General features: G+C 52.3%; 1 protein-coding gene across 16 annotated transcripts in view; it reads right to left on the bottom strand.

Annotated features, from left to right (window-relative positions):
• The window catches only part of RAPGEF1 (Rap guanine nucleotide exchange factor 1), a 135,125-nt gene extending 107,901 nt beyond the window's left edge, over positions 1–27,224 (bottom strand). For 5 of the 16 annotated variants that reach the window (XM_043916551.1, XM_043916554.1, XM_043916552.1 and 2 more), the window contains exon 1: positions 2,725–3,130. In XM_043916551.1, the coding sequence (XP_043772486.1) occupies positions 2,725–2,788 (64 nt within the window). In that variant the 5' untranslated portion in view covers positions 2,789–3,130. Of the gene's footprint in view, positions 1–2,724; positions 3,132–26,919 lie in introns of those variants that run through there. The other 11 variants (XM_043916545.1, XM_043916549.1, XM_043916547.1 and 8 more) reach the window with 5 other exon arrangements.
• Positions 27,225–27,617: the final 393 nt, after the last annotated feature.

Raw genomic sequence — 27,617 nt, 5'->3', positions numbered from 1 at the left:
ACTCACCATGATAATACAAATGATTCCAATTTATCAACGACGCCAAGCATTTGTTAGTGTAAAAACCAAAAAATGGCTGTATTGTCTCTTTCTTAAGTCTTGGGTTTTGTGAGCTGTAAGAAAAACTAGGATTGTAAGAGTCAGAGAGTACAACGATGGTCCCTTCAAAGGGTCTACGTCTCACACTGTTTAAAATCATGAGAGAGACATTCCGGCGTGTAAAATGCTCTTTTAGGGTGACAGCAAGCAGAGACAGTGAGATTCACGTTTTTCAAACTAGTATTCTGTCACCTCAGTTTTTTAACCTCCCAGATCTACAACATGGGAGCAGAAACATAAATGATCTAAAAGGGAGATAATGATTTCCTTTAAATGTCCCTTCAGAATTTATTCTGGATCTGACCTTCCTAATCACGACTGTCCGGCTCTGGTTAAAGTCTGCCATGGCAGGTCAACAGACAGGCTGGACAGCAGTCAGAGGCAGCCGGGGCTGTTGCAGCCGCCCGCAGCAACCACGCGCGAGGACAAGACCCAGTTTCACTTGCCCCTAAAGCAAGGCACTGATCCCACGCTGCCTGCCCTCCAGCCTGGAGCCATCAAGTCATTCCCTGTGATTTCATGTTCGTGCTGAGCCTGGACTTCAGATCAGGCTCAGGGTGGTGACGGGGATTCACGATATCATTCCTGAACACTGTTCTGAAATTCCTGTTTCAAAACATCAATGGCCTTTACTCACAAACTGTGAAGAACAGATAAACTCCACACCCCTGTTATCATGGGTCCTTGGCAGAGCATCCATAGATGTTGGATCGGAGAACAAACTGTAGGTGTGGGGTCTCCCGTGTGCAAAGCAAATCCCTGGACTGGCAGAGACGTACCCCTGGTCTACAGGATCTGTGAAGACCCAGAAATCAGCGGCAGTTAATTGTTCTTTTTACCCCCAATTCACTGTGGATTCTGAAATCCCTGCCACCAGCCCCTCTCATTTACATTTCTGAACACAACTGAACAACACAACACAACAGCTTTCACTTTTGTCTGTAAGCCCAGCTGCTTCCAGTGGAAATATCAAGAAGCTTTCATTCATATGCTTTCCTAAGGAAAACCAGAGACAACTTGAAAGTAAGTAAAATGTTAAATTCCTGTTATAACACCGGTGATTTGCGCTATTGGATCATGTGGCTTTTCTTCTCGGTAGCTGGAGACACCAGCCCACACGGCAGTGACAGACAGTATTGCATCCCAGCCCACATGTGAATAACCATGTCTGCCAAGAGTCATTCTTTTGAAGGACAAAGTATTATGACATAAAAAGCAACTGCCTTTTTAAAAAAATGTTTCTCTCCCCCAAGTGAGTAAAGTACATTAAAGAAAATATAACAAATCATTATATATTCATTATAACAAATCAATATATTCATTACCTGGATTCTAACAGTTGTTAAAATGATCCTGTTTTTCTTACCTATATGCAAGTGTTCACTCACTCACCTGAACCATTTTAGAGTAAAATTATAGCCAGTATAACCCTTTCCTCCTAAATACTTCAGCATGACAACACCAAAGTGGACCTTCTCCTACATGACTCATTACCACCATCACACAATGGTTTTAGCAACAGTTCCCAAATACCATCTACCACCCAGTTCATATTCAAATTTCCTGGTCTGTCCCTCAAATGTCTTTTATTGTTTTTTTATTCAAAGCAGGATTTGATAAAGGACCAGAAAGGAGTGCCTTTTCCAAACTAACTTGTTGACTGATGGAAACTTAGAGGGGGAATGGTAAGTTAGCATCCCACTGACTGTTTTCAAGAAGAAGAAAAAAAAAATTGTCCATAACCTGACCACAAGACAACTATTACTGACAGTTCCATGCGTTTTCTCCCAGTTTATTTTTTCTGCTCATAAACACACACCTGTGCGCACACCTGTGATCAAACTGTCTTGCTACAGGTCAGGTGCTACCTCCCTCCTTTTTTGGCAAGTGGAGGTAAGAGAGTCCTTACCTAATGGAGCCCTGTGGGCACTACCTTTGGTATTTTGGTGCCTGCTGGGTCTGCAAACTGCTGGTCTGCTAGGTTAATAACAGTGAAAAAGGGCAGCAAGTGCCCTGGGACCCTGCTCAAGGGTCCTCCAGTTCCAGGCACACCACAGCACACTGCTGTGTGGTCCCTCTGGCTTCTTCCTTCTCAGAGTTAACATTAATACAAGCCTGAGTGACACGGAAGTAATGGTAATAGGTGCTTCTATCCTGTATCATGGACATCGAGGATAGACAAATACAAGGTTGTCCTTTTTTTTTTTTTAATAGGAGGTACTTTGAACTCTTTGGAAGAGAGGTGCTATATAGTTAAAAGCTATTATTAACATTCTCTAAACCAAACTGTCACTAAAAATGCAAACTCCTGGATATCAAAATTTTTCTTTGGGACATTTTTTAAAGCTGAAAAATTTCAACCAGCGACATGTGCTGCACTAAATAAAAATATCTCAACGTGAACTAAGTTCTCAGCCAAGTCAGGCCATCACAGAGCTGCAAATCATTTCACTCCTTAGCAGAACTGTCTGTCCATTTTCTTTAAACTACTCTGAGCTGGAAGCAGGGTCTGATCTGAAGGTGCCCCCCGCCCCCCCAAGCAGGCTCAGGTCCGGTTTACACCGAAGTACCCTCACAGAAGGCGGCCAGACCCTCCTTCCAGGACAGAGCACAGGGTCGTCTTACCTTGCTTCCAGGGACACAGGTGGCTTCGTCTCAGGGGCTTCTGTTTTTCAATAGCATTGCCCATTCTAAATAAAGCCAGAGGATCACAGAGCCCTTCCAAGCCCAAGTGTCTTTGCTGAAGAGCAAACGTGGACCAAGTCACCAGCTGGACGGGGATTCATCTCTCAGACATCCCCATCACCCGGCGGCGAGCCCGTGCAAGAAAAACTTGAACTCTGCTCTGAAAGGTCTTTGCCTCCTGCCTCTCAAACTCTCTTCACTTCCAGGAAGGAAATCAGAATACAAGGCTTGTTACCGCCCTGGCGGTGGGTCTCCAGACCCGTCTATTCTAGGAGCTCCTCCTCGGCCTTCCTGACACTCCAATGCTCATCGGCACAGCAGCAGCCTCGGAGACTGAACTTCATTTCCAAACTCCATCAACGCTGCTTTTCCTTGGGGGAGGAGTGGGAAATCACATGATCAAGAAGCTGAAAGCTAAAAATAGACCAGTTTGGGGGTGTGCCACAAGAAACACTGTCACAGAGACCCCTGGGTCACACCTTCTTTTTAAGGTTCTAGCCCTTAGACCAGTGTGCATCAGAGGACAAGTTCCATTGGCGAAAACAAACTGACTTCACTATGACTGTGTTTCCAAGGGGAAAAGTAAGCAAACATCAAAATGCAAGCTGCACTTCAATTTCCAAAGAAGAGCTCAGAGGACAAATAGGAGTTTGCAACCTCAAGCTCCAGTCGTCCACTCTACGTTGAAATTAACCTTTCTGGAGAAAATGCTGCACCACCTAAATTCTGAACAACAGATTTCCTGGAAGAAAGGGTATGAAATCATACACTTTTTTGTGGGGGAAAAAATTAAAGAAAAAAAAAATGTCAAGGTACACAGAAAGATTTCACTGAGATCCCAGAGCTTGAGGGTAGAAAAGCTCTTCAGGAATCTCTGGAGTGCAGGCAGTGGGGAGACTGACTGAGGCCCCACGCCCGGGGCCAGATTCTGCCCTGCCCACCCAGCACAGCAGAGTCGGATTCCTCATCCGTTAGCTGCGCAGAATGCCGCAGTCCCACCTCCTCGGCTGTGATGAGGACCAAATCAGACAGGCACTTAGGAGTTCCCTCGGGAAATCATTACCACCATCAGGTCACACAGTTTGACTGTGAAACCACAGTAGGTCGGAAGGCAGATATCTGGCTTCAGCCAATTTGGCCAAAGGCACGCAATCAAAGGGACTGGAGGGTAGGATTGGGGAGCCAGAGTAAAACTTAAAGACAAAAAAAGGCCCACGGAGCCAAAGAGACGGCGTCGAAGTGGCACTCGGTGCACTAGGGCTTCCACGCTCAGCGTGCTGCACCACTGCCGCGGCCACGACCAGGGTCCAGGCCGGCCACGGCCCCTTCCGAGGGAGCGAGAGAGAATCCTGCCGCTGTACGCAGGACCAAAGAAGCCAAATCCAGATCGCTACAGGAGCCTGAGGTTCCGACTCCCATCTACCAAGACAGAAGTCATTTTCACATGATCGTGGCCCAAGAGGCCAGACTTCTCAAAGCCAACAGCACGTGTCCGTCCCACCCTCGCAGGGACCGGGCGGAAGGAGAGTGGGCGCTTCAGGGCCGGCACTGCCACCCGCCAACCTCACACTGCGCACGGAGCGCTCCTTCCAGTCAAACCGCAACCACGAACCAGGAGAGTGCAGACCCGAGCCCCAGCTGCCCGGAGGGGCCGCGACACCCGGGCGCGACTCAGACACCCACAGCACACCCATCAGGGACCGCCCCACCCTTCTGACACATTCTGAAGGGCCCTCAGTTTCCTTCCCCAAACCGTAATAATTGTCCTTAGGCCAGTGTTCAGTGCCAGATATGTCCAACCTCATTTCTTCCACAAGACATTTAGTTCAATTTATCTATAGAAGCACAATAGATCAAAGAAGTTCTACTTCCGAACCCGCATCGTAATGTCTCTTTTCACCTAAAGAAAGCTTTAACGTATCAGATGCTCTGTACACAGTGCTGCCCAGCACCAGCGAGTACCCGGACACGGGAGATGCCTGATGACCAATGAACAGACGGGCAGACAGGAGGGCTAAACAAATGCAGACTTCTCCCCCGCCCCAACAAATACATCCTACACTGGGTTAGCCAGAGCTTCTAATCCACAAACAAACTCTCCTTCCGGCAAGAGCCAGGGCGCGGGCCCACCAGAGTACTGTTCCATCCGCCTTCCCACGCCTCAGCTCAGGCCAAGTCCTCGACGGGGAGTGTCACTCGCATCTTTTTCATCCCCGTTAGTCTGGAGAGCCCCTGACGTCAGGACCTGACTGGGTCTGGGTCAGTTCCCCACGAGCCGGTGTGCGCCCAAGACAGCAGGTCACCGCTGGAAGCTGGGCTTGAGGCCGACTCTGCCACGTCTGAGCTGGGGGCTGGCACGTTCAAACCGTGAGGAAAAGACCCCCAGCTCCAGACAGCTTGGTTACTGTCGAACCTTCCAAAGCACCTGCAGATGTCCCTGAGAGCAGCTCTGAAGGGAGGACCCTGTGGGTCAGCTGCGTCTCAGGTGACTGCGGCCTCCCAAAAGGATTCCCTGTGAACTGCAAGGGGGCTAGGGACAGGGAAAAATGAATCCGACAGCCTTTTTTCTTAGAAAGCATCTCCAGGACTTGTCCCAGGAAGGGCAGGCGACCACCTAACCCACACCTCAGGGGGCCAGGGGGCTCTCAGGTGGGAGCGGTCAGAAGGGAGGCGCCGCCCGAATGGCGAGCGCGCGGCCAGCATCCCGCCTCCCTGTCCTGCACAGACGCCCCGAGGACACCGCGGAGGTGAGGCTGCTGTCAGAGGCCCCGGAGCGTGCGCCCCCAGGTGACTCCCTGAAGCGTGACTACCACAAGCCCCAGGTCGCCGACAAAACCCTCTCCTCCTGAGAGCTTGTGGGGGGCGGGGGGCAGAGCTGGGGTCAAGGCGCCACCCTCAGTGACACAGCCAGATCCAGGCCCCAGAATCTCCACTTTTGGCCGGCAACCTGCCACCTCTCCGTCCTGACCACAGCGGGGAGGCAGGGAAGGAGCAGCAAACGCTGGCTTTGGAAGAGAGCTGGCCCAATCTGGATCTCTAGCTGGGCACCTCCCAGCTGGGTGACTTTGAGACAGGAGCTTGACCTCCCTGGACCTCATTTTTTTCATATGGAAAATATGTACCAGCAGATTGCCTACCTCATAGGGCAGTCTAAAGCTTCAACATAATATTTTAAAGGTGCCTGGCACACTTAAATAGTTACTGGGTTTAATATTCTTTTATTATCTATGAATATCCAACTTTAGAGACAATACATTAAAGAAAAATTATTTGCCATCGTGAGGGATATTTTCCTTCTGTATCAGTAAGATTCGCTGGAACATTCTGGTAAACAACCTACTCCCTTAGCGCAAATAAAGTTTCACTTACAAGCATTTGTATCATCAGAAAAATGCAGGCAACATAAGCTGGGGAGGTAGCATTGCCTCTGTTGACGTCTGAAGTGTTTTACAGAGTCGTCTCCTCAATGCAGGGATTCCCTGGTGACTCAGTGGTAAAGAACCTGTCTGCCAAGCAGAAAGCATGGCTTCGATCCCTGGGTTGAGAAGATCCCCTGGAGAAGGGAATGGCAACCAGCTCCAGTATTCTTGTCTGGGAAACCACATGGACAGAGAAGCCTGGCTACAGCCCACAGGGTGGCAAAAAGAGCTGGACGTGACTTAGGGACCAAACAACAATAACAACATCCTCGAGGCAAGGTGCAACTGGATTCAGAAGAAACCTGCGTCAGGAGTCCTGCACGGCACCGCCCACTGCTCAGCAGAGAGAGGTCTGCCACGGCTGTCATGCACAACCCCCACGCCACGGGCAGGAGGCGGAAGCCGGGCTCGCCAGCAGGCGCCCAGAAGCTGACGTGTAGCTTTGTGCATGGAATTTGTCTGCTGGGAGGAAAGGCTGATGTTGGTCACTTCCCCTCCAGAGGAAAACACAACAATACAAGGAAGCACCGAGCGCTGTGGGAATGTTCCAAAGTGGGAGCTGCGGCTCCATCCAGAGCGCGGACAGAGGGGAGGCCAGCCTGGAGGTCAGGCCAGCGGAGCGCCGAGGCAGAGAGTCTGGAAGCCAGTCTTCTGGGTGCCCTCGCCCCTGCTTTGAAGTGATGTCTCTGCCCAGCGCCACGGAAACCACTGATGGCGAAGGCGCGTCTCCAGCAGTGCGTCATCGGAAACGCAGACCGGGGCTCTCTTACGACACACACATGCACACTCACAGGTCAGTCTCAGACTGTTATGGCCTGAGTGGCCTGAGACTCACCCCACAAATGGGGAGGCTCAGACAAGGCAAGTGAAGAATCACTTAATTACCACTGTAAGCAGCACTGAGATGCTCAGGGCAGGGGAAGCAAGTCTAGCAGGGCCACCTAATCTAATCTGGGCAGTCAGGGAAGGGTGAGACTGGGAGGAGGAGCTGCCCAAGCACACGGGGAAGCACCTCCTGGGCTGGAAGAGCATGTGCAAAGGCCCTGTGCAGCTGGAGGTATGCGAATGGGGGAGGCGGGTGGGGGTCAGCTGGGGCAGAGCCTTCGAGGTCCAGGGTTTCATGTCACAGGCTTCAGGGGGTGTCCAAAGTGTTGACCAACGCACGTGCATTCATTTTCCTGGGAAGAGAAGTCCTTGGCATTCATTAAAGTCTCAAAGACTTCCAAAAGGTTGAAATCCACAGAGCTACTCCAATGCTCTCATTCCAAAACAAGAAAACTCAGGTCCTCATTTTGAGGGAAGGACATCTTCCCAAGAGTTCACAGACAACCCTCATCACTGGATCTCAGGCTGGTGTTTTTCCACAGTTAGCCAGCTGCCTTACTCCGGGAGGGGCATGTCAACAACAACAAAGTGCTAATCCTCACTGAACACGATACTGCATCCCACACAAGACGGCTTTGTTTCTGTCCAGGCAGGCCCAGAAGTGACACTCGACAGAATGAACTGTGAAGTCCTCCAGTCCATCTTTCTTGGGGTCTGACCTAACCTGCAAAATACTGGGGGCAGAACCTCCAATTCCAAGGCACCCCCACAATAAAGCTCCTGGGTTTTTGCAGACCCTGACAGATGGTGCTGGCTCACGAAGGAAGGGCAATAGGGGCAGAGTCTCACTCTGCAGCATCTAGCCCTTTAAAGAAGCTGCTGCTTGTTCGCTGTTCTTTCTGAAGTCATGACGAACCAGGAACGAGACTGGAGGACATGGAAGGGAGGAAGCCCACACCCTCAACTTTATCAAATCCACCTGGAACTGAGAGAAATAAACTATTTTTTTAAGTGAACAAAAACAGTAATTTTCTCCTTGTGACTTATTTCACAATTACATGGACTACTCAAGGGAAAATCTAAGTATGTGCGGAGAACACCTCCTGAGCTTTGATGCTTCCTGGAAGACCCAAAAGAGGAAGTTACCTCCCGGAGTGACAGGCACTTGAGGCCTTTGGGAGTCCAGCCCCCCAACTTCCTCTCCCACATCCCCTCTCAGGAGCCTTTTCTTTAGCCGCAGACTCAGTGCCCAGTGAGAACCTGCTCCTGTGAGCCTGCCTGCGCTGAGTCCCACCTCCTTCCTCTGCAGTAAAGCAGGGGAGACTGAATGGTCAACATCTGGCAGACTGTCAATGGGTATCCATCAAGGGGACCCACAATCTCTGCTTCGGCTGGAATGTGACAGGGTCAGAAGAGGCAACGCCCTCACTGGGGAAAGGCTCCCATCACCTTCCTCCCACCCTCGAAGCCCCCAGGATCTGTGGGCTCCTGCCCTGCACAGCGGCCCACCGGGAGATGTCACCCACCGTGAGCAGGCAGCCTCAGCACCGGCGGGCTGGCGGGAGCCACGGCAGCGGCCTCCAGGGAGGGCCCTTCCGGGTTTAGAGAGGCACAGCCTGCCCCACTGAGGCGGAAGCCACGCCCAGCGCGCGCTCGGCGAGCTCTGAGCGTCCCCTGTGCCTCCTGAGCGCGGGGGACAAAGCAGCCAACAGGAGCTCGGCTCCCGACAAGCGGGAAGAGCACGCGAAGCAGCAAAGGAACCTCACGTTAGACAACAGAACAGAGACAGGCCCCGGGGCCCTGGGAATGGAGGCTCGCGGGGCGGGAGGGGCGCCGCCAGTCACCCCGGCAGCTCTGCGAGGAGCTGCGCGCTCCCTGCGCGAAGCCCACCACCCCCACCCCGGGGCCACGTGCCCCAGGAGCGAGGGGCGGGGGCAGCACCTGAAGCCAGGCTCTGAGCCCCGCTCTTGGCTCCCTGGGGGGTGGGAGGCATCACTCCCATGCCTGGGGCAGGGGCGCGCCAGGCAGAGGGAGGAGCAAGCGCAGGGCCGGAGGCAGGCGTGGGATCCTCCAAAAACACCCACGGGAGAAGCTCAGGCCGCCGAGCCGTGGGGGAGAATGCCAGGGACAGGGGTGCGGGCGGGCCAGGGAGGACTCTGGCTTTCAGTCACAGTGCAGAGGGGAGCCACAGACGGCCTGGACCTGGCCCGGTTCAATCTAATTCACGCTCTGGCTGCTGAACGAAGACTGGACAGCCATGGCGGGGGCGGCAGAAACCAGTCAGGAGGGCACCTGGGCGGCGCCGGCTGGAGCACAAGTCAGCAGAGATGGTGAGAGCCGGGAGGCCGGGTACACCTGGGGGAAGCCCAGGGGACCCGCGGGTGGTCAGGTGTGGGCGACGAGAGTCCGAGAGGACGCTGGATTTTATGGGCCTGGTCAGTTAGGCCAAAAATGTCATTATTTAGTGACTTCTCTGTGGTCCGTCGGCTGAGACTCCGCGGTCCCAACGCAGGGGGCCTGGGTTCCAACCCCTGGTCAGGGAACTAGATCCCGCGTGCCAGAACTAAAGCTCCTGCCTGCTGCGATGAAGACTCAAGATCCCATGTGCGACGACTAAGACCCGGCAAAGCCAAATAAACATTTAAACAAACAAAAAACCTCTTTTAAAAAATGACATTATGCACTGTCATGGATACCCTGGGAGGAGCCAGTGAGGCGGGAAGTCAAGGTGGTGAAGCACCACCTAAACTAAGCCCTGGTTTAGTTTAGACACATTGAGTCTGATGCTGACAAGACATCTAAGTGGAGATGTGAGTGGGCAGTCTGCAGGTCAGGGGACAGTCGGGGGCTGCACACGCACATTTGGGGATGACCAGTATTTAGATGGCACTTACAGACACGGGACTAGCACAGACGTAGAGAGCAAACTTATGGTTACCAAGAAGGGGAGAGGAGATAGGATGAATTGGGATATAAGGACCGACATACACAATACTATGTGTGAACAGGTTAACTAATGAGAAACTGCTGTATATATAGCTCAGGGAACTCTACTCCACCATCTGTGGTGACCTAAAAGAGAATGCAATCTAAAAAAAGGAGTGGGGATATGTATACATATGACTGATTCAGGCTTCCCTTGTGGCTCAGCTGGTAAAGAATCTGCCTGCAATGCGGGGAGACTTGGGTTCGATCCTGGGTTGGGAAGATCCCCTGTAGAAGGAAAAGGCTACCCACTCCAGTATTCTGGCCTGGAGAATTCCATTGACTCTATGTCCATGGAGTGAAAAGAGTCAGACATGACTGAGCGACTTTCACTTTCATGACTGATTCATTCTGCTGTCAGCAATAAACTAACAACATTGTAGATTATACTCCAATAAAAATTTTAAAACAAACAAACAAAAAAAAGATATGGGACTAAATTGCTGAGGAAGAGACTGGAGGACTCAGCCCTAGGATATTCCAAAACTGAGAGTCTGGAAGAGCAGAGAATCCAGAAAAGGAGGGCTGAAACGGATGTGTCTATGTGTAACCACAACACTTACACATTAAGACAAGTCAGAAGCTTGTTTAAAAAAAAAAAATTACCATAATGTTTTTAAAGTACTAAAGTTGACTACTGTGTGACTTTAAACAAAATTTCAGTTTTAGAGTCTGGTTCTCAAGTCCTAGATGCTTAGTTTTATTTTTTTTTAATTTTTTTTTTTTTTAGATGCTTAGTTTTAAACTGTCTTGCTAATCACGGTGACAAATAAATGAAACTAATCAATTAGCTAATATCTCAGGGCACAATATACGCTGAGTGTGAGATTCATCAGAGTTTTCCTCATAGCTGCCAACCTTCTGGGCATCTTCTTGTCAGAGCTAATTAGAGCACTGCTTTTCACCTCACGAGCTGCGGAAAAACACACGCTGGAAGAGGAAGAACTGTGAACATCGTCCTTCTCCTGCTGTTCTCCTGCGCTAATCTTCTTCACTCTGAGGTGTCTGTGCTGCTCATCCATTTAAAAAGGATTCGTTTCAGTACTGGGCAATGGTTTACCCTAGTTCCTCCACATGCCAACCGGTAAGTCACGTAAACCTCAGTTTTCTCATCTGTAAAATGAAGTCACTCTCAGCTGCCCACAGTGCTGCTAGTGGGATTAAATACACACAGCACAGTTCCTGGCATCGGCGCTCATAAACTGTTCCCTCCTCACCCTCCAGGAGCCGCTTTTCAGGTCAGGTCCCCAGGAGCCTTTTCATTCCTCTCTGTACTTAACTTTAAGTAGTCATCCCCAAGTGCCCGCATCCCAACACCTACCCACCAGCAGCACCTGGGTGGTTCTGTCGCTCAGTCATGTCTGACTCTGTGCAACCCATGGGCTGGAGCACTCCAGGCTTCCCGGTCCATCACCATCTCTTGGAGTTTACTCAAACTCAGGTCCATTGAGTTGGTGATGCCATCCAACCATCTCATCCTCTGTCGTCCCCTTCTCTTCCTGCCTTCAATCTTGCCCAGCATCAGGGTCTTTTCCAATGAGTCAGCTCTTTGCATCAGGTGGCCAAAGGATTGGAGCTTCAGCATCAGCCCTTCCAATGAATATTCAGGGTTGATTTCCTTTAGGATTCACTGGTTTGATCTCCTTCCTGTCCAAGAGACTTTCAAGAGTTTTCTCCAACACCACAGTTCTAAAGCATCAATTCTTCAGGGCTCAGTTTTCTTTATGGTCCAACTCTCACATCCATACATGACTACTGGAAAAACCATACCTTTGACTATACTGACCTTTGTCGACAAAGCAATGTCTCTGCCTTCTAATACACTTGTCTAGGATCACCTGGGAACTTGTTAGAAATGCCAACTCGCAGCTCAACTCCAGAACTGCTGAAGCAGAAACCGGGGGCTAGAATGAGCACAGCAACCTCCAGGTGCTACAGTCTGAGATGTACCGGAGAAGGTGGGTCACATTCCGGGGCACCTAGCAGGTCCTCAGAACAGGGACCCCTGACCTGTCCTCAACACCTGCTAACATAACAGGCTGTAAACTACCAATCTGTCGTAAACACAAACTTCCTACCTTTCTGGTTGTTTTCTTTGAACATCAACTGTAGCACTTGAATAAAAATTCTTACAAAAATTCAACCTCCATCCTCCTTTCTATGGCAACAGGGAAAAGAAAATCCCTAACTTAACCCAAGAATGCTGTCCCCATATAATTTTTTTTTCCAATTCTCTCCATAAGACTTGACACAAACACTAAGATCCCTCCCATCCATCCCAAAGAATATGAATTTAAGATCTGGTGAATCTAACTTTTCTCATAAGGTAAATACATTCTGGTTGTTGTATGTACATGTTTATTGTTGCTGTTGTTTTAAAACCAAATTGTCCCAGGTTTTGATGCGTCCATGAGTTGAGCGATCGGAACGTAAGAAGTGGCAGATGCCCACAGGGAGAACGGGACCAAAGCCGAACTCAGCTGACCCTCCAGGGACTCTACCGCTCTGATCCCGCCCCGGAACAGGCTGTGTTTCTGAAACAGCTGTCTCACTGCAAAACCAAGACCCTCTCCAGCACAAACGTGTGGCACTCAGGAGCTGTAAATGATTCCTCCCCCAGTGTCTTCCAGATCAGAACACTTCTGAGAGTGACAGGGAGGGTGCTATTAATAACCCTGCCAGGACGGCAGGTGGAGCCGGGACGTGAGACTGTCACCCCATCTGTCACATCGGCCTGAGCCCAGCGATCTTCAGGCTCCTTTTCCTGAGGTGTCCAGACGTCTAACTGCGAGACGAGGCAAGAGTGATGTTTATAAGCAGAACTCTAGAGTCTGATTCTTCAATCAAAGGCTAGACCTCGTGTGGAGGGGAGCCCTGGACAGGCTCAGTGTGGACCGGGAGAGCAGGTGCCTGGCTCATGTATCACTGTGCCCCAGCATCTCTCGTCAGGAACTAAGGGCAATAGGTGCTCAAGAAAGCAGCTCAGAGACTGAATCAAGGCTTCCTGCTGTATTTCCCTGACTCTAAAAGGTATACTTCTTCATAGTTTCACATTTGGAATCAGAGTGTGTTGTCTTATAATCAACCCTGCTAATGTAATTTTATTTCCTGAGAAGTATTACTGTATTACTAGTACGTCTTACATGCATTGGTGCCATAGGATCGAAAGACGCAGTGACTGCCTATCACCCCAGATTCATAGACGCGTTCACAGTGCTCGTGGGACAGAGACTTGTCGTGACCACCTAAAGGCGACAACTTCCAAAGGGACGCACTGTTTCATCTAACACTACCAGCGCTTCCCTGGCCTTAAAATCTTAAGAGAAAGACTGGACCTTGCTTCTGTAGGCCATCCTCTCTCGGCCCCTCCCCCAAGTCAGTGATGCCTTCTTATGAGTGCGGCCAAGAGCCTGGAATCCCATCAAGCAGAGCTAGTGCAAATCCCATCTGTGCCGTCAACTCAGTGGGTGCAACGAGGACAGTCTCCAGGCAGAAGCTTGGATGGAGGTCCCTGCCGGGGTTGTGAGGATCTTACTAATAGCCTTTACCGTGTGCCAGACTACTGCACCCACCGAGCTCTGGGCTCACCTCGACCTCTGCACCTCCAGGACGTCTCTCCCACTCACAGCACTGCCCTCCTCAGACCAATGAAGGATGAAGGACGGGAACCAAAGGCTGCCACAGGGCAGCAGTGGGTAGTCCCCTCGAGGAGGGCCCTTAAGGAGTCCAGCACAGCTGAGGAGCATCGTGTAAGGGGGTGGGGGGAGGGGGTCCAGGAGGCCCCTTAAGGAGCCCAGAGCAGCCGCAGAGTGTCCTGTAAGGGGAGGGGGGTCCACCCTGGCCAAGCAGCTTCCAGCTCCACAGAAACCCATGTTTCATGATCACACAGGCTCGCCCAGTTATAAAAGCGGCTGCTCTCAGGAAGCCCAGAGAATCATGTCCCACAGGTACCTGTAGTTCACCTAGAGGTCCTCCCAGCCCAGATGTAATTCATTAAACCAGAGGTCATTTTTAACATGAGCACTGCTCCCTAGTATTATATCTGGCATACTGTACCATTTAAAAAATGTTTTAATATAACTTACTATATTTAAGATTGAATAATTATAATACAAATAAATATTAAAAAATAATTGGTATCCACAGTACTTTTTTAAACCTATTGTCATAAAACTTATTGCCTTCACTGTCTTTAAGTGTACAGGTCAGTGGTCAGAAGTACATGCACACTGCTGGGCTACTATCACTACCATCTACTCACAGGACTCTCTTTGTCCTGTAAAACTGGACTTAAACACTAATTAAATGTTAAACAGTAATTCCCCATTCTCCCTTCTCCTAGCCCCTGGCAACCGCTATTCCACTTACTTTCTGTCTCGACTATTTGATTACTCTAGGTAGGCCATACAAGTGGAACTATACAGTAGTCGTCCTTCTGCGTCTGACATTTCCCCTAGCGCAATGTCCTCCAGGTCCATCCATGCTGACGGGATGCCCGTCCTTTTTGAGGCTGGATAAGGTCTCACTGTGCGCACACGCATCACACTTTGCTTGTCCATCCTCTGATGACGGGCACCTTTTGGCTATCGTGTAAATAATGCTGCTATGAAACTGGGTGTACAGATACCTTTTTGAGTCCCTTCCTTCATTTCTTTTGGGTCTATTACTCAGAAGCAGAATTCTTGAATCATACGGTTACTCTATTTTTAATTTTTTGAGAAACTGCCACTGTTTTCCATAATGGGTGCACCATTTTACGTTCTCACCAAGAATGCATAAGGGTTCCGATTTCTAAATATCCTGGCCAACCCCTGTTATTTTCTCATGTTTTAATAAAGCAGACATCCTGATGGGCGTGAGGTGGTGTCTCACTGTGGTTGTGGCATACACGTCACTAATGGTTAGCAATGCTGAGTAATTTTTCATGTGTTTATTGGCCATCTGCATATCTTCTTCTTTGGAGATGTCTACTCAAGTTTTTTAATTAGGTTGTTTGATATTTTCTGTTTGTCAAATGCCAGGAAACAGAGCTAGTTAACCAAAGTAAATTCTATGCAGATAAATAATGATGATGTCCATGCAATGGAATACTACTCAGCTATAAAAAGGAATAAACTAAATAAAAACAGTAGCTTCATGTACCTCACAGGCAGTATGCTAAGTAAAAGAAGCCAATTTCCAAAATTACATGCTGTATGACATTCCGGAAAAGACAAAACTATAAGGACAGAAAACAGACCAACGGACTGCCAGCAGCCAGAAGTGGAGGAAGGGTTTGGCAACAAAAGGACAGCAAAAAGTCTTTGTTTTTTCCCCTCCTGGGGCGATGGAACTGTTCTCAATCCTGATGGTGGTGTGTGCGTGTATTCAGTCACTCAGTTGTGTCCTTCTCTTTCAGACCCCAGGGACTGCAGCCCACCAGGCTCCTCTGTCCTGGGATTTCCCAGGTCAGAATACTGGAGTGGGTGGCCACTTCCCCCCCCAGGGGATCTTCCAGACCAGGGATCAGACCTGTTTCCTGTGCCTCCTGCACTGCAGGTGGATTCTTTACCGCTGACTCACCGAGGTTACACAAATTTACAGATGAGTTAAAACCCAAAGAGCCACAAACTCAAAAAAGGGTCAGTTTTACTACAGGTAAAATTTTAAGAAATTCACATGCAGAAGGGGAAAGAGGTCTCCTTTTATCCACAGAGTCACTGTGCTAACCAGTTTACAAGCATCATCTCATGGAATCCTTACAAAACTTCAGGGATGTATAAATACTGTCACTCAAGCCCAGGTCTGACTAAACTAGGAGAAACTAAGTCCTGATTATTCAGACACCCAAGATTCCATTTGATCTTTCCAAGATCCGGGGTGTTTGCAAATTATTATTTATCATTTAGTAGCAGCAGCAGTAGCAGGAATTCAGGGTTGACAGGACCACGTACACACGTCATCTTTCTCTCTGGGCACTGGGTCCACAGGGCACCTAGCAGATCCTTAGCGGCACTTAAGGATCTTAAGAAGCTCAAGAACCACTGCTCCATATCGAGGTCCAAGGAGGGTCTGAGGCCGGCCCCAGAGGACACGGCAGATGTGTGACAGTGTCAGGCCTGACACTCAGGCTGGCTCTCTCTCCATGGTCCCCAAATGCCACAGCTCCAAGCAGCGCTGGCGACAGTGACTCATGTTCCCATGATAATCTGAGTCTACAGGACTTCCCTGGCAGGAGGTGCCCCGCACAACCAGGCTGGGACCAGGCCACATAGGCCTGAAATGGAGCAGCCCAGGTTCCTAGTCCAAGTCCCAGCTTGGTCAAATATAAAAACTGCATTCTACAAGCCTGCACATTTAGGGTAATTAATAGACAGCTCCCCCGAAACAGACAAGGAAAAAAAAAAGCAAGGATAGCTCTTACAGGAAAGCATGCTTCTGATCTGTGCCTTGGGTTTCTGATGAGCTCAGAGAAATAGTATTTGTAAGGTACCCTCTGACAAGCTGAGGCAGAAGCACAAATTAGTTTGGTGATGGTAATTAAATGAGAGGTTTTTTAGCTCCTGGACCGAATGGTTGGAGAAAGTGAAAAGGGCTGACTGGGCTTTAGCCTCTCTGCAAACAGCCCTGCGCCAGCTGAACTGACAAGCCTGCAGGCAGACGACACGCATTCACCCTCACTTACCAGTAAGGCCTGGGAGAGAAGGGTTAAGGAAGCAAGCCTCAGAACAATACATCCGAATTTCCAAATCTATTTTAAACTGTGAAAATTAATCAAGGAGGAGAAACAATGGGTATGAAACCAACCCACTTGCCGATTCAGAGCAATTTGTAAGTTACCTGCACATAAGGCCCTTGAAGAGCTTGCGGGGTTTCGGCTATCACAAAACAAAGGCAACACCCTGTGATCATTTCACGTTCAGTGTTGAACAAAGATGGCCGAGTTAACCCTGAGAGTCTCCCCGACAATGAGAAACTGAGGTGCTGTCTAAGGGATGGAGCAAAAACGTACCTGCGGGTGACCAGCCCTGCTCCGGCTGAGACGAGCCGCTGCCCACAAGCACAGGCCCAGCCCTTTTGGGCAGACTTGCAGACAGAAGCAGGGCTTTCCTCCCCTGCTGCATGTGACAGGGCACTTGTGTAGCTGAAGTGAAATGCCGTCTCCTCTTCCCATACATTATCTCTTTGGAGGTCTATTACTTAGTTGTAAAAACTTATCTCCTGGAATTCAACTTTGACAGTGACAGACACAGACACAGCCTACAAGGAAACACCTGAAGAGCCAGAGAACTCCCCTCCTTCTGGGAGTGTTGAGGTCTGAACTTCACTTACCACATGGCCGTACTAAAGGAAATGGTCGTTTCAGAGCAGAAGGGGACATGGGGTAGGGACAAAACTAATGTTTATTGTGTCAACACTCTGCTACATGCTTCATGGGCATCATCTCATTTAATCTTCTCTCAACACCATAAGGTAGGCCCTGTTAGAATTTTCTTTCCCTTTTGCAGATAAAGCACTGAGGCTTAGACAGGCAAAGCCACCTGCCCACAATCCCACTGTTCCGTGGAGAGCTGGGATGCGGAACTGCAGCAGGAGGACTCAGCCGAAGGCCGCACACCACCCCCCCCCCCCAACCCCCGACCTGTGCCGGGAGTCTGTCCTCTCATCTCCTGAGGTTGGGGGGGAGACAGGCTCAGAGGGCACTGATCCAGGCCACAGTGCAGACCCAGGGGCCATGAAGCAGGTCTCCTGAGCTCTAGCCCCAGGCTCACGCTGCCTCTAATATGCATGAATGTTAAGAGAACTGTGAAAGCCTAGATCAAAGGTCTCCTGCACGGAGTGTAGACCGGATCATCAGCTTCCCAAGGCCGCAGATTTCCCCTAAACTTCTCAGTACCTGGTGCCACAACAGGCAGCTGGACGCTGGGTGAACAGTCACTGGCGCTGAATGGACGGAGACGTGCTGAATGGACGGAGGGGTGAGTGAGTGGGTGGCTGAGTAGGGTGGCTGAGTCTGCAGGTGGGTGGGCAGAGCTACGCTGACTAAGGCCCACTTTTCACTGTTTACATCCAAAGTAGATTCCCCTGCAGTATTTTCAGCAAACCAAGCCGCCTCCATACCCCAGAGACCAGAAGCTGCTTCATAAATCTGTAGGCAGATGTGACGCCACCTTGACAGTCCTGGAGAGGAGCTGGAAAGCCCCAGGGGGAATCCCAGAGCAGGTTCCAACCAAAGACAACGACAGCGCCCTCGAGCCAGCTGCCCTGCGGCGGAGGAGCAGAGAGCCCAGCTCCAGGCTCTTGGGGGCCCAGGGGAGCACATGCCCTGCAGGGAAGGGAAGGATGATGAACCCAAGCTCCCCAGTGAGCCCCACCTCTCCCTCAGCTCATGACCCGCCTCCCTCTCCTCAACTGTCACATGGCACAATACTCGCCACTTCTCTCTCTATAACAACAGACCCAATTAAATCATACAAGGATCAGAAGGTAAAACTCTAAAGCACACAGGAAGTAGTCAATAATCCTGAGTGGTCACTCTTCTCATCTGGGAGAAAGGCTGTGTTACTCTAACACCATTTAATAAAAAACCAGACAAACAAAACCTAAAACAACAGCCGAAAAACCCACGAATGCCTATCAAAGGGTTCTGAAAGCTATAAAGGAGTATGTTTTATCGTGATGATGAATGGTTACAGTGCCCTGCAACACCAGTGTCATTAAAAACCAACGACCCTAACTCACATCCCCCTTGATACTGCAGATGACTCACAAAGAATCAGTGTCAAAAAGGGCGTGGAGATGGGTCTGTCCTCCCCATCAGGTGACAACAGAAGCACAAGAGGCTCAGAAAGATTAAGCCGTCTGCCCAAGGTTGCTCAGCAAGAAGGAGGGATTCCTGCTCACCTCCCCCTGCCAGAGCTGGAGCAGGAGAGCCAGGGGAGCAGTCATCTCAAGCACCCCAAAACTGTCAAGTGGCCCTTTAAGTGCAGCAGCCTCCTCACTGGTGGAAAAGTCCCTGGAAATGTGGACGCTCATTTCGCCCCAAGTTACAACAGCCAAGAGAACAATGCCGTCACAGCCAATGGAAATATGGGAAAAATAAGATGCAGCCAAATGAACCTTAGTCCTATCTTGCCCCCAACGCAGGACGACCACAGGCAAATCTGAGCTATTCAAGGACCTCAGGATCCCAGGCACAAAGAGAAGCTCCGCGTGGAGTTTCGTCCTCAATAGTGCCTCGCTCCTGCTGTGAGGACTAGTGGAGACCACGTGTGTGCAGCACACACAACGGAGCCTGGTCCCGGCACGTGGGAAGAGCTCAAGGACTGCCAGCTACTGCCACTACTTGTATTTATCACTGAAAGGAGGGGCTGAGAGCAGCCAATTCCAAGACCATGCACAATCCCCCATCTATTTATTCACAGTCACTCGAAGAGAGAGGGCACACATGATTATCCACAACCAGAAAATAAATACAACCTCTGTCTCCAAGCCAGAGGTTTTGTTTGTTTTTCTGTTTGCTTGTTTGGGGCCAATTAAGTGGCTACTCGGTGCCATCTCATCCTCCTGTTCTCTCATTCCACGTCCACACTTTCCTTCTCTCAAAGGCTGGAAGCACCGCACTTCTGCTTGGGGGACCACGGGCTGGCTCCCAGTGGTAACAGTAAGCATGTCACTGGGAGCCACCCCTGTCGAGTCCACACCAACGCCTGCAGCCTGCCCACTGTCCCCAGCCCAGGAAGCGCCACACACCATCCTGGGCCTCACAGCTGCATTTCTTCTACGCTTGAAAAGGAGGGCAGAGGGTCCTGATCACCAAAGTTAACCTGCAGTAAAATGACCGTCTGAAACCATCCAGCCAATGAAAAGTAAGCAAGGAGAAAGGGCATCTTTAAGAGACCAACGGGAACCGGGGATCTGAGCTGCTATGACACAGGAACTGCATTTTAGGAAGACAGGGTCCAGATTGTAGCACAGGACAGTCAGAGAACCATCATCTGTCTTCCAAACCGCAGCCTGGAAGAAACCAGTGGGGAGAAAGAGGAATTGAGACCATCTGAGGCCACTGCATCTTCGCTCAGAAAAGAAGAAGTAGCAGGAGAGACTCTGCTTAAACCCCTGACCCAGAAGAAAGAGGAGCTGGCAGAAGACCATCTGGAAGAGACCGGCAGAAGACCAGCAGCCCAGCTCTCTAGCCCCTCAAAGACGGCATGTACTGTACAACCACTCCATACAGAGTCAGCAGAGCACGCAGCGAGTCCGAAATCCTGCTCAGAGGCCAAAGGAAACAGATAACAAGAGCAGACAGGGCCTCCCATCATGGCTCGTCACGGAGGCAGGCTGGGCAGAGCAGGCACATGCTGGCTGCAGGCTGCAAATGAAAGGCAAAACTGTGACTGCCTGACACGAAGGAGCACAGCCTGAGAGCGCTGGATCCCGGCGCCCCAGAACCATGCGCGGCCGCGGTCGCCGACGGCCCGGAGCCTCAGGCTGCGCCACGCCCTCGAGCTCTCCCGAAAGGGCCTCGGGGCACTGAGCTCAGCCTCCTCACCCATCCCTGGAAGGACACACTGAAACACTGATCCACGCATGTGGTTAACCCAGAACCCCAACTAACTGCACACCCGTATCAGAGCACTGGTCCAACTAGCGCACCGAGGACCATCCTAGCTGGCGATTCAAGCCCAGAAAGAGCTCATTCAAAGAGGATTTCGAGACTTGGAATCAGAAACCTGAGTTCATCCTTTGACAACATTAAACTAAATTCACAACGAAGAGTCTTTGAGCACCTACTGTCTTCTAGACACAGTGATGCCAACACCATGGTAGACCCGGCAGACACTCTGCCTCAAGAGGCTAACAGTCTACTTAGGACTGTATCTGCTGGTTTTTAACTTGAGGAAAGGAAACTGGGGCTTTGGTTTCTGAATGAGCTAAACAGTATCCTCCTATCCAGAAGGTTCCTCTGGGGCCCTCCTAGGGAATGCACTGTCTCTGCTAGAGGAAGAGGAGGCACGAAGAGCCTAAAGGCAGTCAGCTCTGGCAGAGGCGGCTGAGCACGTCCAGGAAGCGGGTTTTCACACCGAGCTGGCAGAGGGCCCATGGAGGGGCCTCGCAGTGCCCAACAGTCAGCAAGCAGCATTCCTAGGAACTAAAGAGTTCCTTCTCCTGCTGCTCGGAGAACCCTGCTCAACGTTACATCGCGGCCTGGACGGGAGGGGAGCGGGGGGCAGAAAGGACACATGTATGAAGTATGTATGGCTGAGTCCCTGTGCCGTCCACCTGAAGCCATCACAACACTGTTAATCAACTGGACTTCAATATCAAATAAAAAGTAAAATAAATAAATAAGTAATTTTTAAAAGTTAAAAAAAAAAACCTCACAAGTAAACTTTTGAAAAAGAATACAGGCCTGCTTTAAAACAAAACAAGGATGCACTAATTTTAGATTCCCTCTTCTCCCCTTTCATGGCACAGATGGAGAAAACGAGACCCAAAAAGAAAGACTCTCCCGAGGTCACAACGGTCAAACGGCCTAAGACAGATGACCACAAACTCAGATGACAGATCCCTCGGTAATTCACAAACTGGTTTTCTTGTTTGTTTGGTTTTAAATCCTACAGCAGCCTCCGGGCAAGGTGGGAGCCGAACCAGGAGAACACCTGTCGGGCGGCAGGGCCCTGGGGGCCTCGGGGGGTGCGGAGCGGGGGCCCTGCCAGGCAGCTCTTCTGTGCAGTGCGTCATCTTGTTATGGCAACAGGAACGCAGTCAACTGGCCGGAGGTAAGACCCAGCCCTGTGCTCAAGGCGTGCTCCAATCCAGGCCGGCCTGGGACATGGTTTTTCTGCAAGCTCATACATGACTCATCTTTACAGGCCTCCTATCAGGGCTGCTGGCTGCAAGGAGTCCCATTCAAACCGCCTCTGCCAACAGCTGCTCAGGAGACCAGGCAACAGGGGGTTGCTGCAGTTGATTTTGTAAAACATGGTTAGCTTGCGTCTGTGCTATTTCTTATGTCTTATGCTATTTCTTACGATACAGCTGATAAAATTGTTATTAGTATCTAGGCAGCCTGAAGACTGCGTTGTATGCCATGTGCTTGGTCGTGACCGCCTCCTTGCTTCCCCATGGACTGCGGCCCGCCAGGCTTCTCTGTCCATGGGGATTCTTCAGGCAAGAATACCAAGTGGGTTGCCATGCCCTCTTCCAAGGGATCTTCCCAATCCAGGGATCGAGCCTAGGTCTCCCGCATTGCAGGTGGATTCTTTACTGACTCAGTCACCAGGGAAGCCCAAAGACTGCATTGGGCCTACCCTAATGCAACAGGATTTAAAAAAAAAAACCAGAAAAGAAACTTAGAAACATGAACAATCAGATTAAGCTACTGTGTCTCCAGCAATTAGGAAGCTCTAAGCAATGCTCCCTAAAGGGGCTGGTGGAGCTGGGGCACAGACGCGCTGTGACCCTGGGCAAATCATCAGCCTTCCCGGGCCTCAGCCGCCCTCAGGGGGGGAAGCGGGGCTCACTGGCCCTGCTCTGGCCCCCAGGACTCATGGGGATCACTGAAATGAGGTCATCTATCGATGCACTCTGGACAGAGACTACAGAAACTGTACGCAGGTTCAAGACCATTTTGATGTTATCCCTGGCCCGGGAACCAGGAAGGCCAGGCCCAGCGGGGTCCAGGCCACTTCGAGGGGCACATGGCGTCTCCCATGTGGAGGGCCGTGGGAGGGAGGCAGTCAATGACCGCAGGTGCCCTGAAAGTGTTGCTATTTATGGACTGGATACATTTTGAGCACAAGAATCAATACTGGAGGGGGTAAAGGAAGTATTAAGATTTGAGGACTTTTAAAACTGATCTAGGAGGACACTCTCCTGGCCAAAAGTTGCAGCCTCCTGTGAGAGCCTGGGCTTGTACTTTTCATCTGTTCTGAGAAAATACACAGTCACAAGTTACTATGACTGCAAACAAGGTAAAGTTTCTTTTTAAGGAAAGCATCTTGGCACATCTGAAAAACTCAACACCTGAGTCTGAGACACTGTACTTACTCTGCCCTGAGGCAGGGTGCTGGCCGAGTCCACCACCGCTTCAGTCAGCGCCCCACAGAGCAGCCTGAAGCCACAAGGAGCCGAAAGAGCAGCCAGAGGGCTTGGTGATGCATGAAGGTCCTGGACAGACCCCCGTGGTCTGCTAGGAGTACACGGCAGGGAAAGAACCACCCGCCTTTAAAAAAAAAAAAAAACCGAGAAACCCCTGCAAAATTTACATCTACTCCAGATGGATCCTATGGCCCTGGAGACAGAAATCCTTCTTGCATCCCGAACACTAGAACAACGTCAGGCCTCTAGGAGGTTCTGGATAAACTACCCAACCTGGAACTGAGGAACAAGCCCAGAGATTCTGAGGAGTACAGTTGGTGAAACTGAAGCCCCCTTCTTCCTGCCCCCTCGGCTGGGCCCACTTAACTGCCCACCCCTCACAGTTCCACCAAAAGTCTGATGCGATCCCTGGTAACACCCCAGCACCCCCAACTCTGCCAGAGCTAAGGCCTGTGTGACCGCAAAGTGTCCCCTGAGGTCACCCCCATTCCCCAGAGTCCAGCACAGCACCAGACCCCAGGCGCTGACCCCTCGATCAGTGCCGAGCAAAGGGATGGAGGAACGAATCTGTGAAGGAATGGAGCAAAGACTTCAAAGTCCAGATAAAAAGCAAACAAACACGAGTGGTGGTTTCTGCAAGGAAAGGGACGCACACTGGAATGCTGCCAGTCTGAGTGGGAAGCGGGCGTGGGTGCTAGGGTGGCAGCGAGGGGGGTGGCCCCGCCAGAGTGGCTCGCAGCAGCAGGGCTCAGGGTTACCAGGGCTGTTTGCTTTTCAAAAGAACCAGGAACCCGAGATTGGTGAATGATCTCCTGATTTTTAAATACGGACCATCAATTCGTTTTTCTCCAAGAACACACGTGGCTCACACACATCTATGGCCTGACTCCAGCCCACCGCCACCAGCCTGTCACTTCCGCTCATCAGGCAAGAGGGGTGTCTGGCCTCCAGGAAGGTTAAGGCTTCAGCTCCCCCCATGCGGTGTGCCTGCTGGGAGGAAGCACGCGCGCGCTGACCCCCGGAACTGCAGACGCGCCGGAATCAGGCTCACTGCTCCCCAAAGCAGCCCAGCACTGCACACCCCACGGCGCAAGTCCTCACAACAGGCCCCTCTCAGCTCCCCTGCAAGGCCTCTTCTCCGAGCCTGCCCTGCCCACAGCTCACCCCGGGAGCTCCCTAAGCCCTCTGGCTCCGCTTGCTCCCTGCCTTCCCATTACATCTGGAAGACACCGAGGAGCCTCCCCGTACCCCGACTCCAGCAGCCTTCCTGGCCTTCCAGGTTCAACCCTTCTCCACCGAGCCTAAGTGGTCAGCTCCAACCAGTCAGCAAGCTGACCCTGCGCCCCCCCTCTGGAACCCAGACTGTGCTGACCCCCACTGGGCCCGGAGCAGATGACTGCAGACAGCCTGATCTGGTCCCGACGAAGGGTCTACCCTCAGAGGAGGGGGGTATCTGTGACCCCGACGCCAGGCAGGCACTGTGAGGAAGTAAAAAGGCAGACAGAATCAAAGATCTCCCTGGCGGCTGAAGGGGCTGCAGGTCCCAAGAGGGATTCGGTGGGGAGGGCTGCAGGGTTCCTGGGCTGCATCAAGCTTCTCTAACACTCGGAAAACCCTGGCTGCCTTAAGTCCCAAGAAGTCAGAGCACTGGTCCTATTTTCTGAGTCGAGATTACAAACACGTGGAAGCAACTCTCCTGCTCAAGTCAACAGAAAATAGCAAAACGTGACAACAATGGTCATTGGCTGGGTGTCAGGCTCTATAATTTTCCAGAGCCTGCTAAGAGGAGGCACCACTTCACCTGAGGGCCTTTCCTTTAAACAAAACACCCTGGTGGTGACCTCACGGGTAGGTCCATTTAGGAAAAAACGCCAACAGAAACCCAAACGGAAATCTTGTTGAAATGCAAAGTTGACGGCCACCTACGATGACCAGCAGAAACCACCCGGAAGGCTTACCCTTCATTCCGGAGTGTCCCAGTCTGCCTTGACAGCTGTGCCTGCATCCCAGCAGAGGACCTGAGGTTAGAAGGACGGACCTCCCGCCAGCTCCACGTGAGGGGCCAACCTCAGCATTCCCTGCTCAGCCACCTCCCACCACAGGCACCTTCCTGCGGAGCTTTCCACACCCCCGTCAGCCTCGCCCCCCATCTCCACGGGGGCACCCTCACCCGATTTTCAGAGCCTTCCCCTCACCTGTGCCCACAGGCCCGCCACCTGGCGGCCTGGGGTAATGCCGGGGTCGGCTTGCCCACCCTCAGATGAGCTTCTCTGAAGGCAGGCACCGCTTGCTTCTGCATCTACTAGAGCTCCTGGCAGAGGGGAAGGCCCAGGGGTAATCTGTGCGGAGAAGACCTGGCCTCAGACCTCCTTTCTCCCGGGAGCAGTGCATGCGAGAGGGCTGAGCCTGGAAAGCAGCCTGTGGGGCTGGGGGCGGGGGAGGGGAGGAGGTGCTTTTCATTGTGTTCTTTTGACTTTTCCATGACTTTCAAAATTTTCAATTACCCTTATAATGAGAGAAAACCCTGTTGATGCTGTTTTTGAAAAAAAAAACAAAAACAAAAACAGCCAAATTTCCCCGAACACTGTCCAGAGACACGCCACATCCTGAGGAACACTGCACAGACTAACGGAGGTGCTTCTGAAACAGCATGCGTGCTGGCAGGGAACTCGTGGTCTCGTGGTCAGCGGCCTGGGCCCTGGGCTGGAGAACAATGAGACGGACACCCAAGAAACAGCACCTGAGGCCAAGGGCCCTGCCCCAAGGAAAGCACCGGGACCTCGGCTCCGGGGGAGGGGGGAGGCCTGCAAGAAAGCACTGAGCTGTCAAGCCGGGACCACATTTGCTCTCACAGACAATCGGTAAGGATTTAACAAGCCCGATGTTTAAGGCGCTCGGCACAGAGCCGGATACACAGAAAACCCTCAAGAAAGGCGATGAAAATGTCCTTCCTGTGCTCAAGCCACAGCCTGCAAGTTACACGGCCTTCTGGGTCCACTTCCGAGGCGCTTCTCAGAAAAGTGTCCTGGTTCAACCTGGGAAACCAGCAACGTCCAAAATCAGTGTAACCTGCCCCATTTCCAGCCCCCGAAGAGCCCACCTTCCAGAGCTCAGGTGCCAAGGGGATGACAGGGTATCCGGTTATGACAACCAGTGGTGTCCCGGCTGGAAGCCCTGGACCCAGGGATGTGTCCTGCAAGGTGTCGCCGGCTTAATTAAGTCCTGCGCCCCAGGTGCACCGCCCCCGAGTTGCGTCTTTGGAGACAACTATTTCCCAGCCCGGGGAAAACCCAGGTAACCGGAAGGCGAGGTTCTGAGATCTCTAGGAAGACACAAAGAGATGAGGCTGGCAACGAGATTTCTAACCGAACCCCAGACCCAACCGGCTCCCCGTACGCCCCCGCTTCCAAGGGCTCAGCCTGAAACCGAAGGAAAGCTCGCCCGCGCCCTGAAAACGCCGAGAGGCACATCCTGCCCCGCTGCCTTTGAAGCCTCCGAAGTGGAGACGTCTGGTTCAATTTAAACTCGAGGCTCCTCAGAAATGACACATACATTGTGGCTCGCCTCCGTTCACCGCCTGAAGGACGGCCGCCCGCCGCCGGGCCACTGGGACACGCGGTCCCTGCCCAGGTCCCCGGCCCCTTGTCTCAAAGTTCACGCCGCAGGCCGAGCGGCGCGCACCGGCCCGGCCCCCGCCCCCCGCCCCAGCCCCGCCGGCCTGTGGCCCCGGGAGCGCCGCGCGGCCCGGCCCCGCCGCCCGAGACGCGCCCCGCGGGCCTGGCGGCGCCTTTGCCCCCGGAGCCCGGCCGCCCGCCCGCCTCACCTGCTTTCTCGATCTTGCCGGACATTTCCGGGCTGCGCCGGAGGCCGAGGCCGCCGCTCATCGGGCCCGGGCCGGGCCGCTGCGGGCGCCACAGGCCGGCGCGGCCGCCGCTCGCCTCGGCCCTGGCTCGCCTCGCCTCAGGCCCGCGCCGGCATGGCGGGCTCCGCGGGCCGCGGCCTGTGAGCTCGGCCAGCGGCGCCCCAGCCCGCCCGGGGGTACCCGCCGCCGCTCCGCCTCCTCCGCTCCCGCCGCCGCCGCCGCTTCTCCGGGCCCGCGAGCCGGCCGCAGCGCCGCGCCGCCGCCCGCCCGCCGGCCTCGGCCGCGGCCAGAGCGCCACCTGCCGGGCGCGGCCTCCGCGCCGCCAAGGAAGCAGCGCCCCCTGCCGACCCGGAGCCGGCCGGAACTTCCCGCCCGGGACGCAGCGCCCCCTGCCGTCCCGGAGTCTCCACGCCAGGGCGAAGGACCGCCCCCGGCCACCAACCCACACCTGGGCCTCCGCGTTCGCTGCCCGCACGCACCGACCCTCGAAGCCAGGGCGAGGGTTTGCATGGACCACCCGGAACTCAGCATCCTCTGCTGTAGAACCTGACTCCCCAGCTCAAGGCCTGAGTCTGATCCCAACCAGGACTCAGCTTGCCCTGCTGACTTGCCCCCCATCACTTGGAACACAGGGCTCCCACCCAAACTCTCGTCTCCAT

The sequence above is a fragment of the Cervus elaphus genome, chromosome 11, assembly GCF_910594005.1.
Source record: "Cervus elaphus chromosome 11, mCerEla1.1, whole genome shotgun sequence".
Classification (NCBI taxonomy): Eukaryota; Metazoa; Chordata; class Mammalia; order Artiodactyla; family Cervidae; genus Cervus; species Cervus elaphus.
Note: the sequence above shows the minus strand (reverse complement) of the source record. Positions and strands in the feature narration are given on the sequence as shown.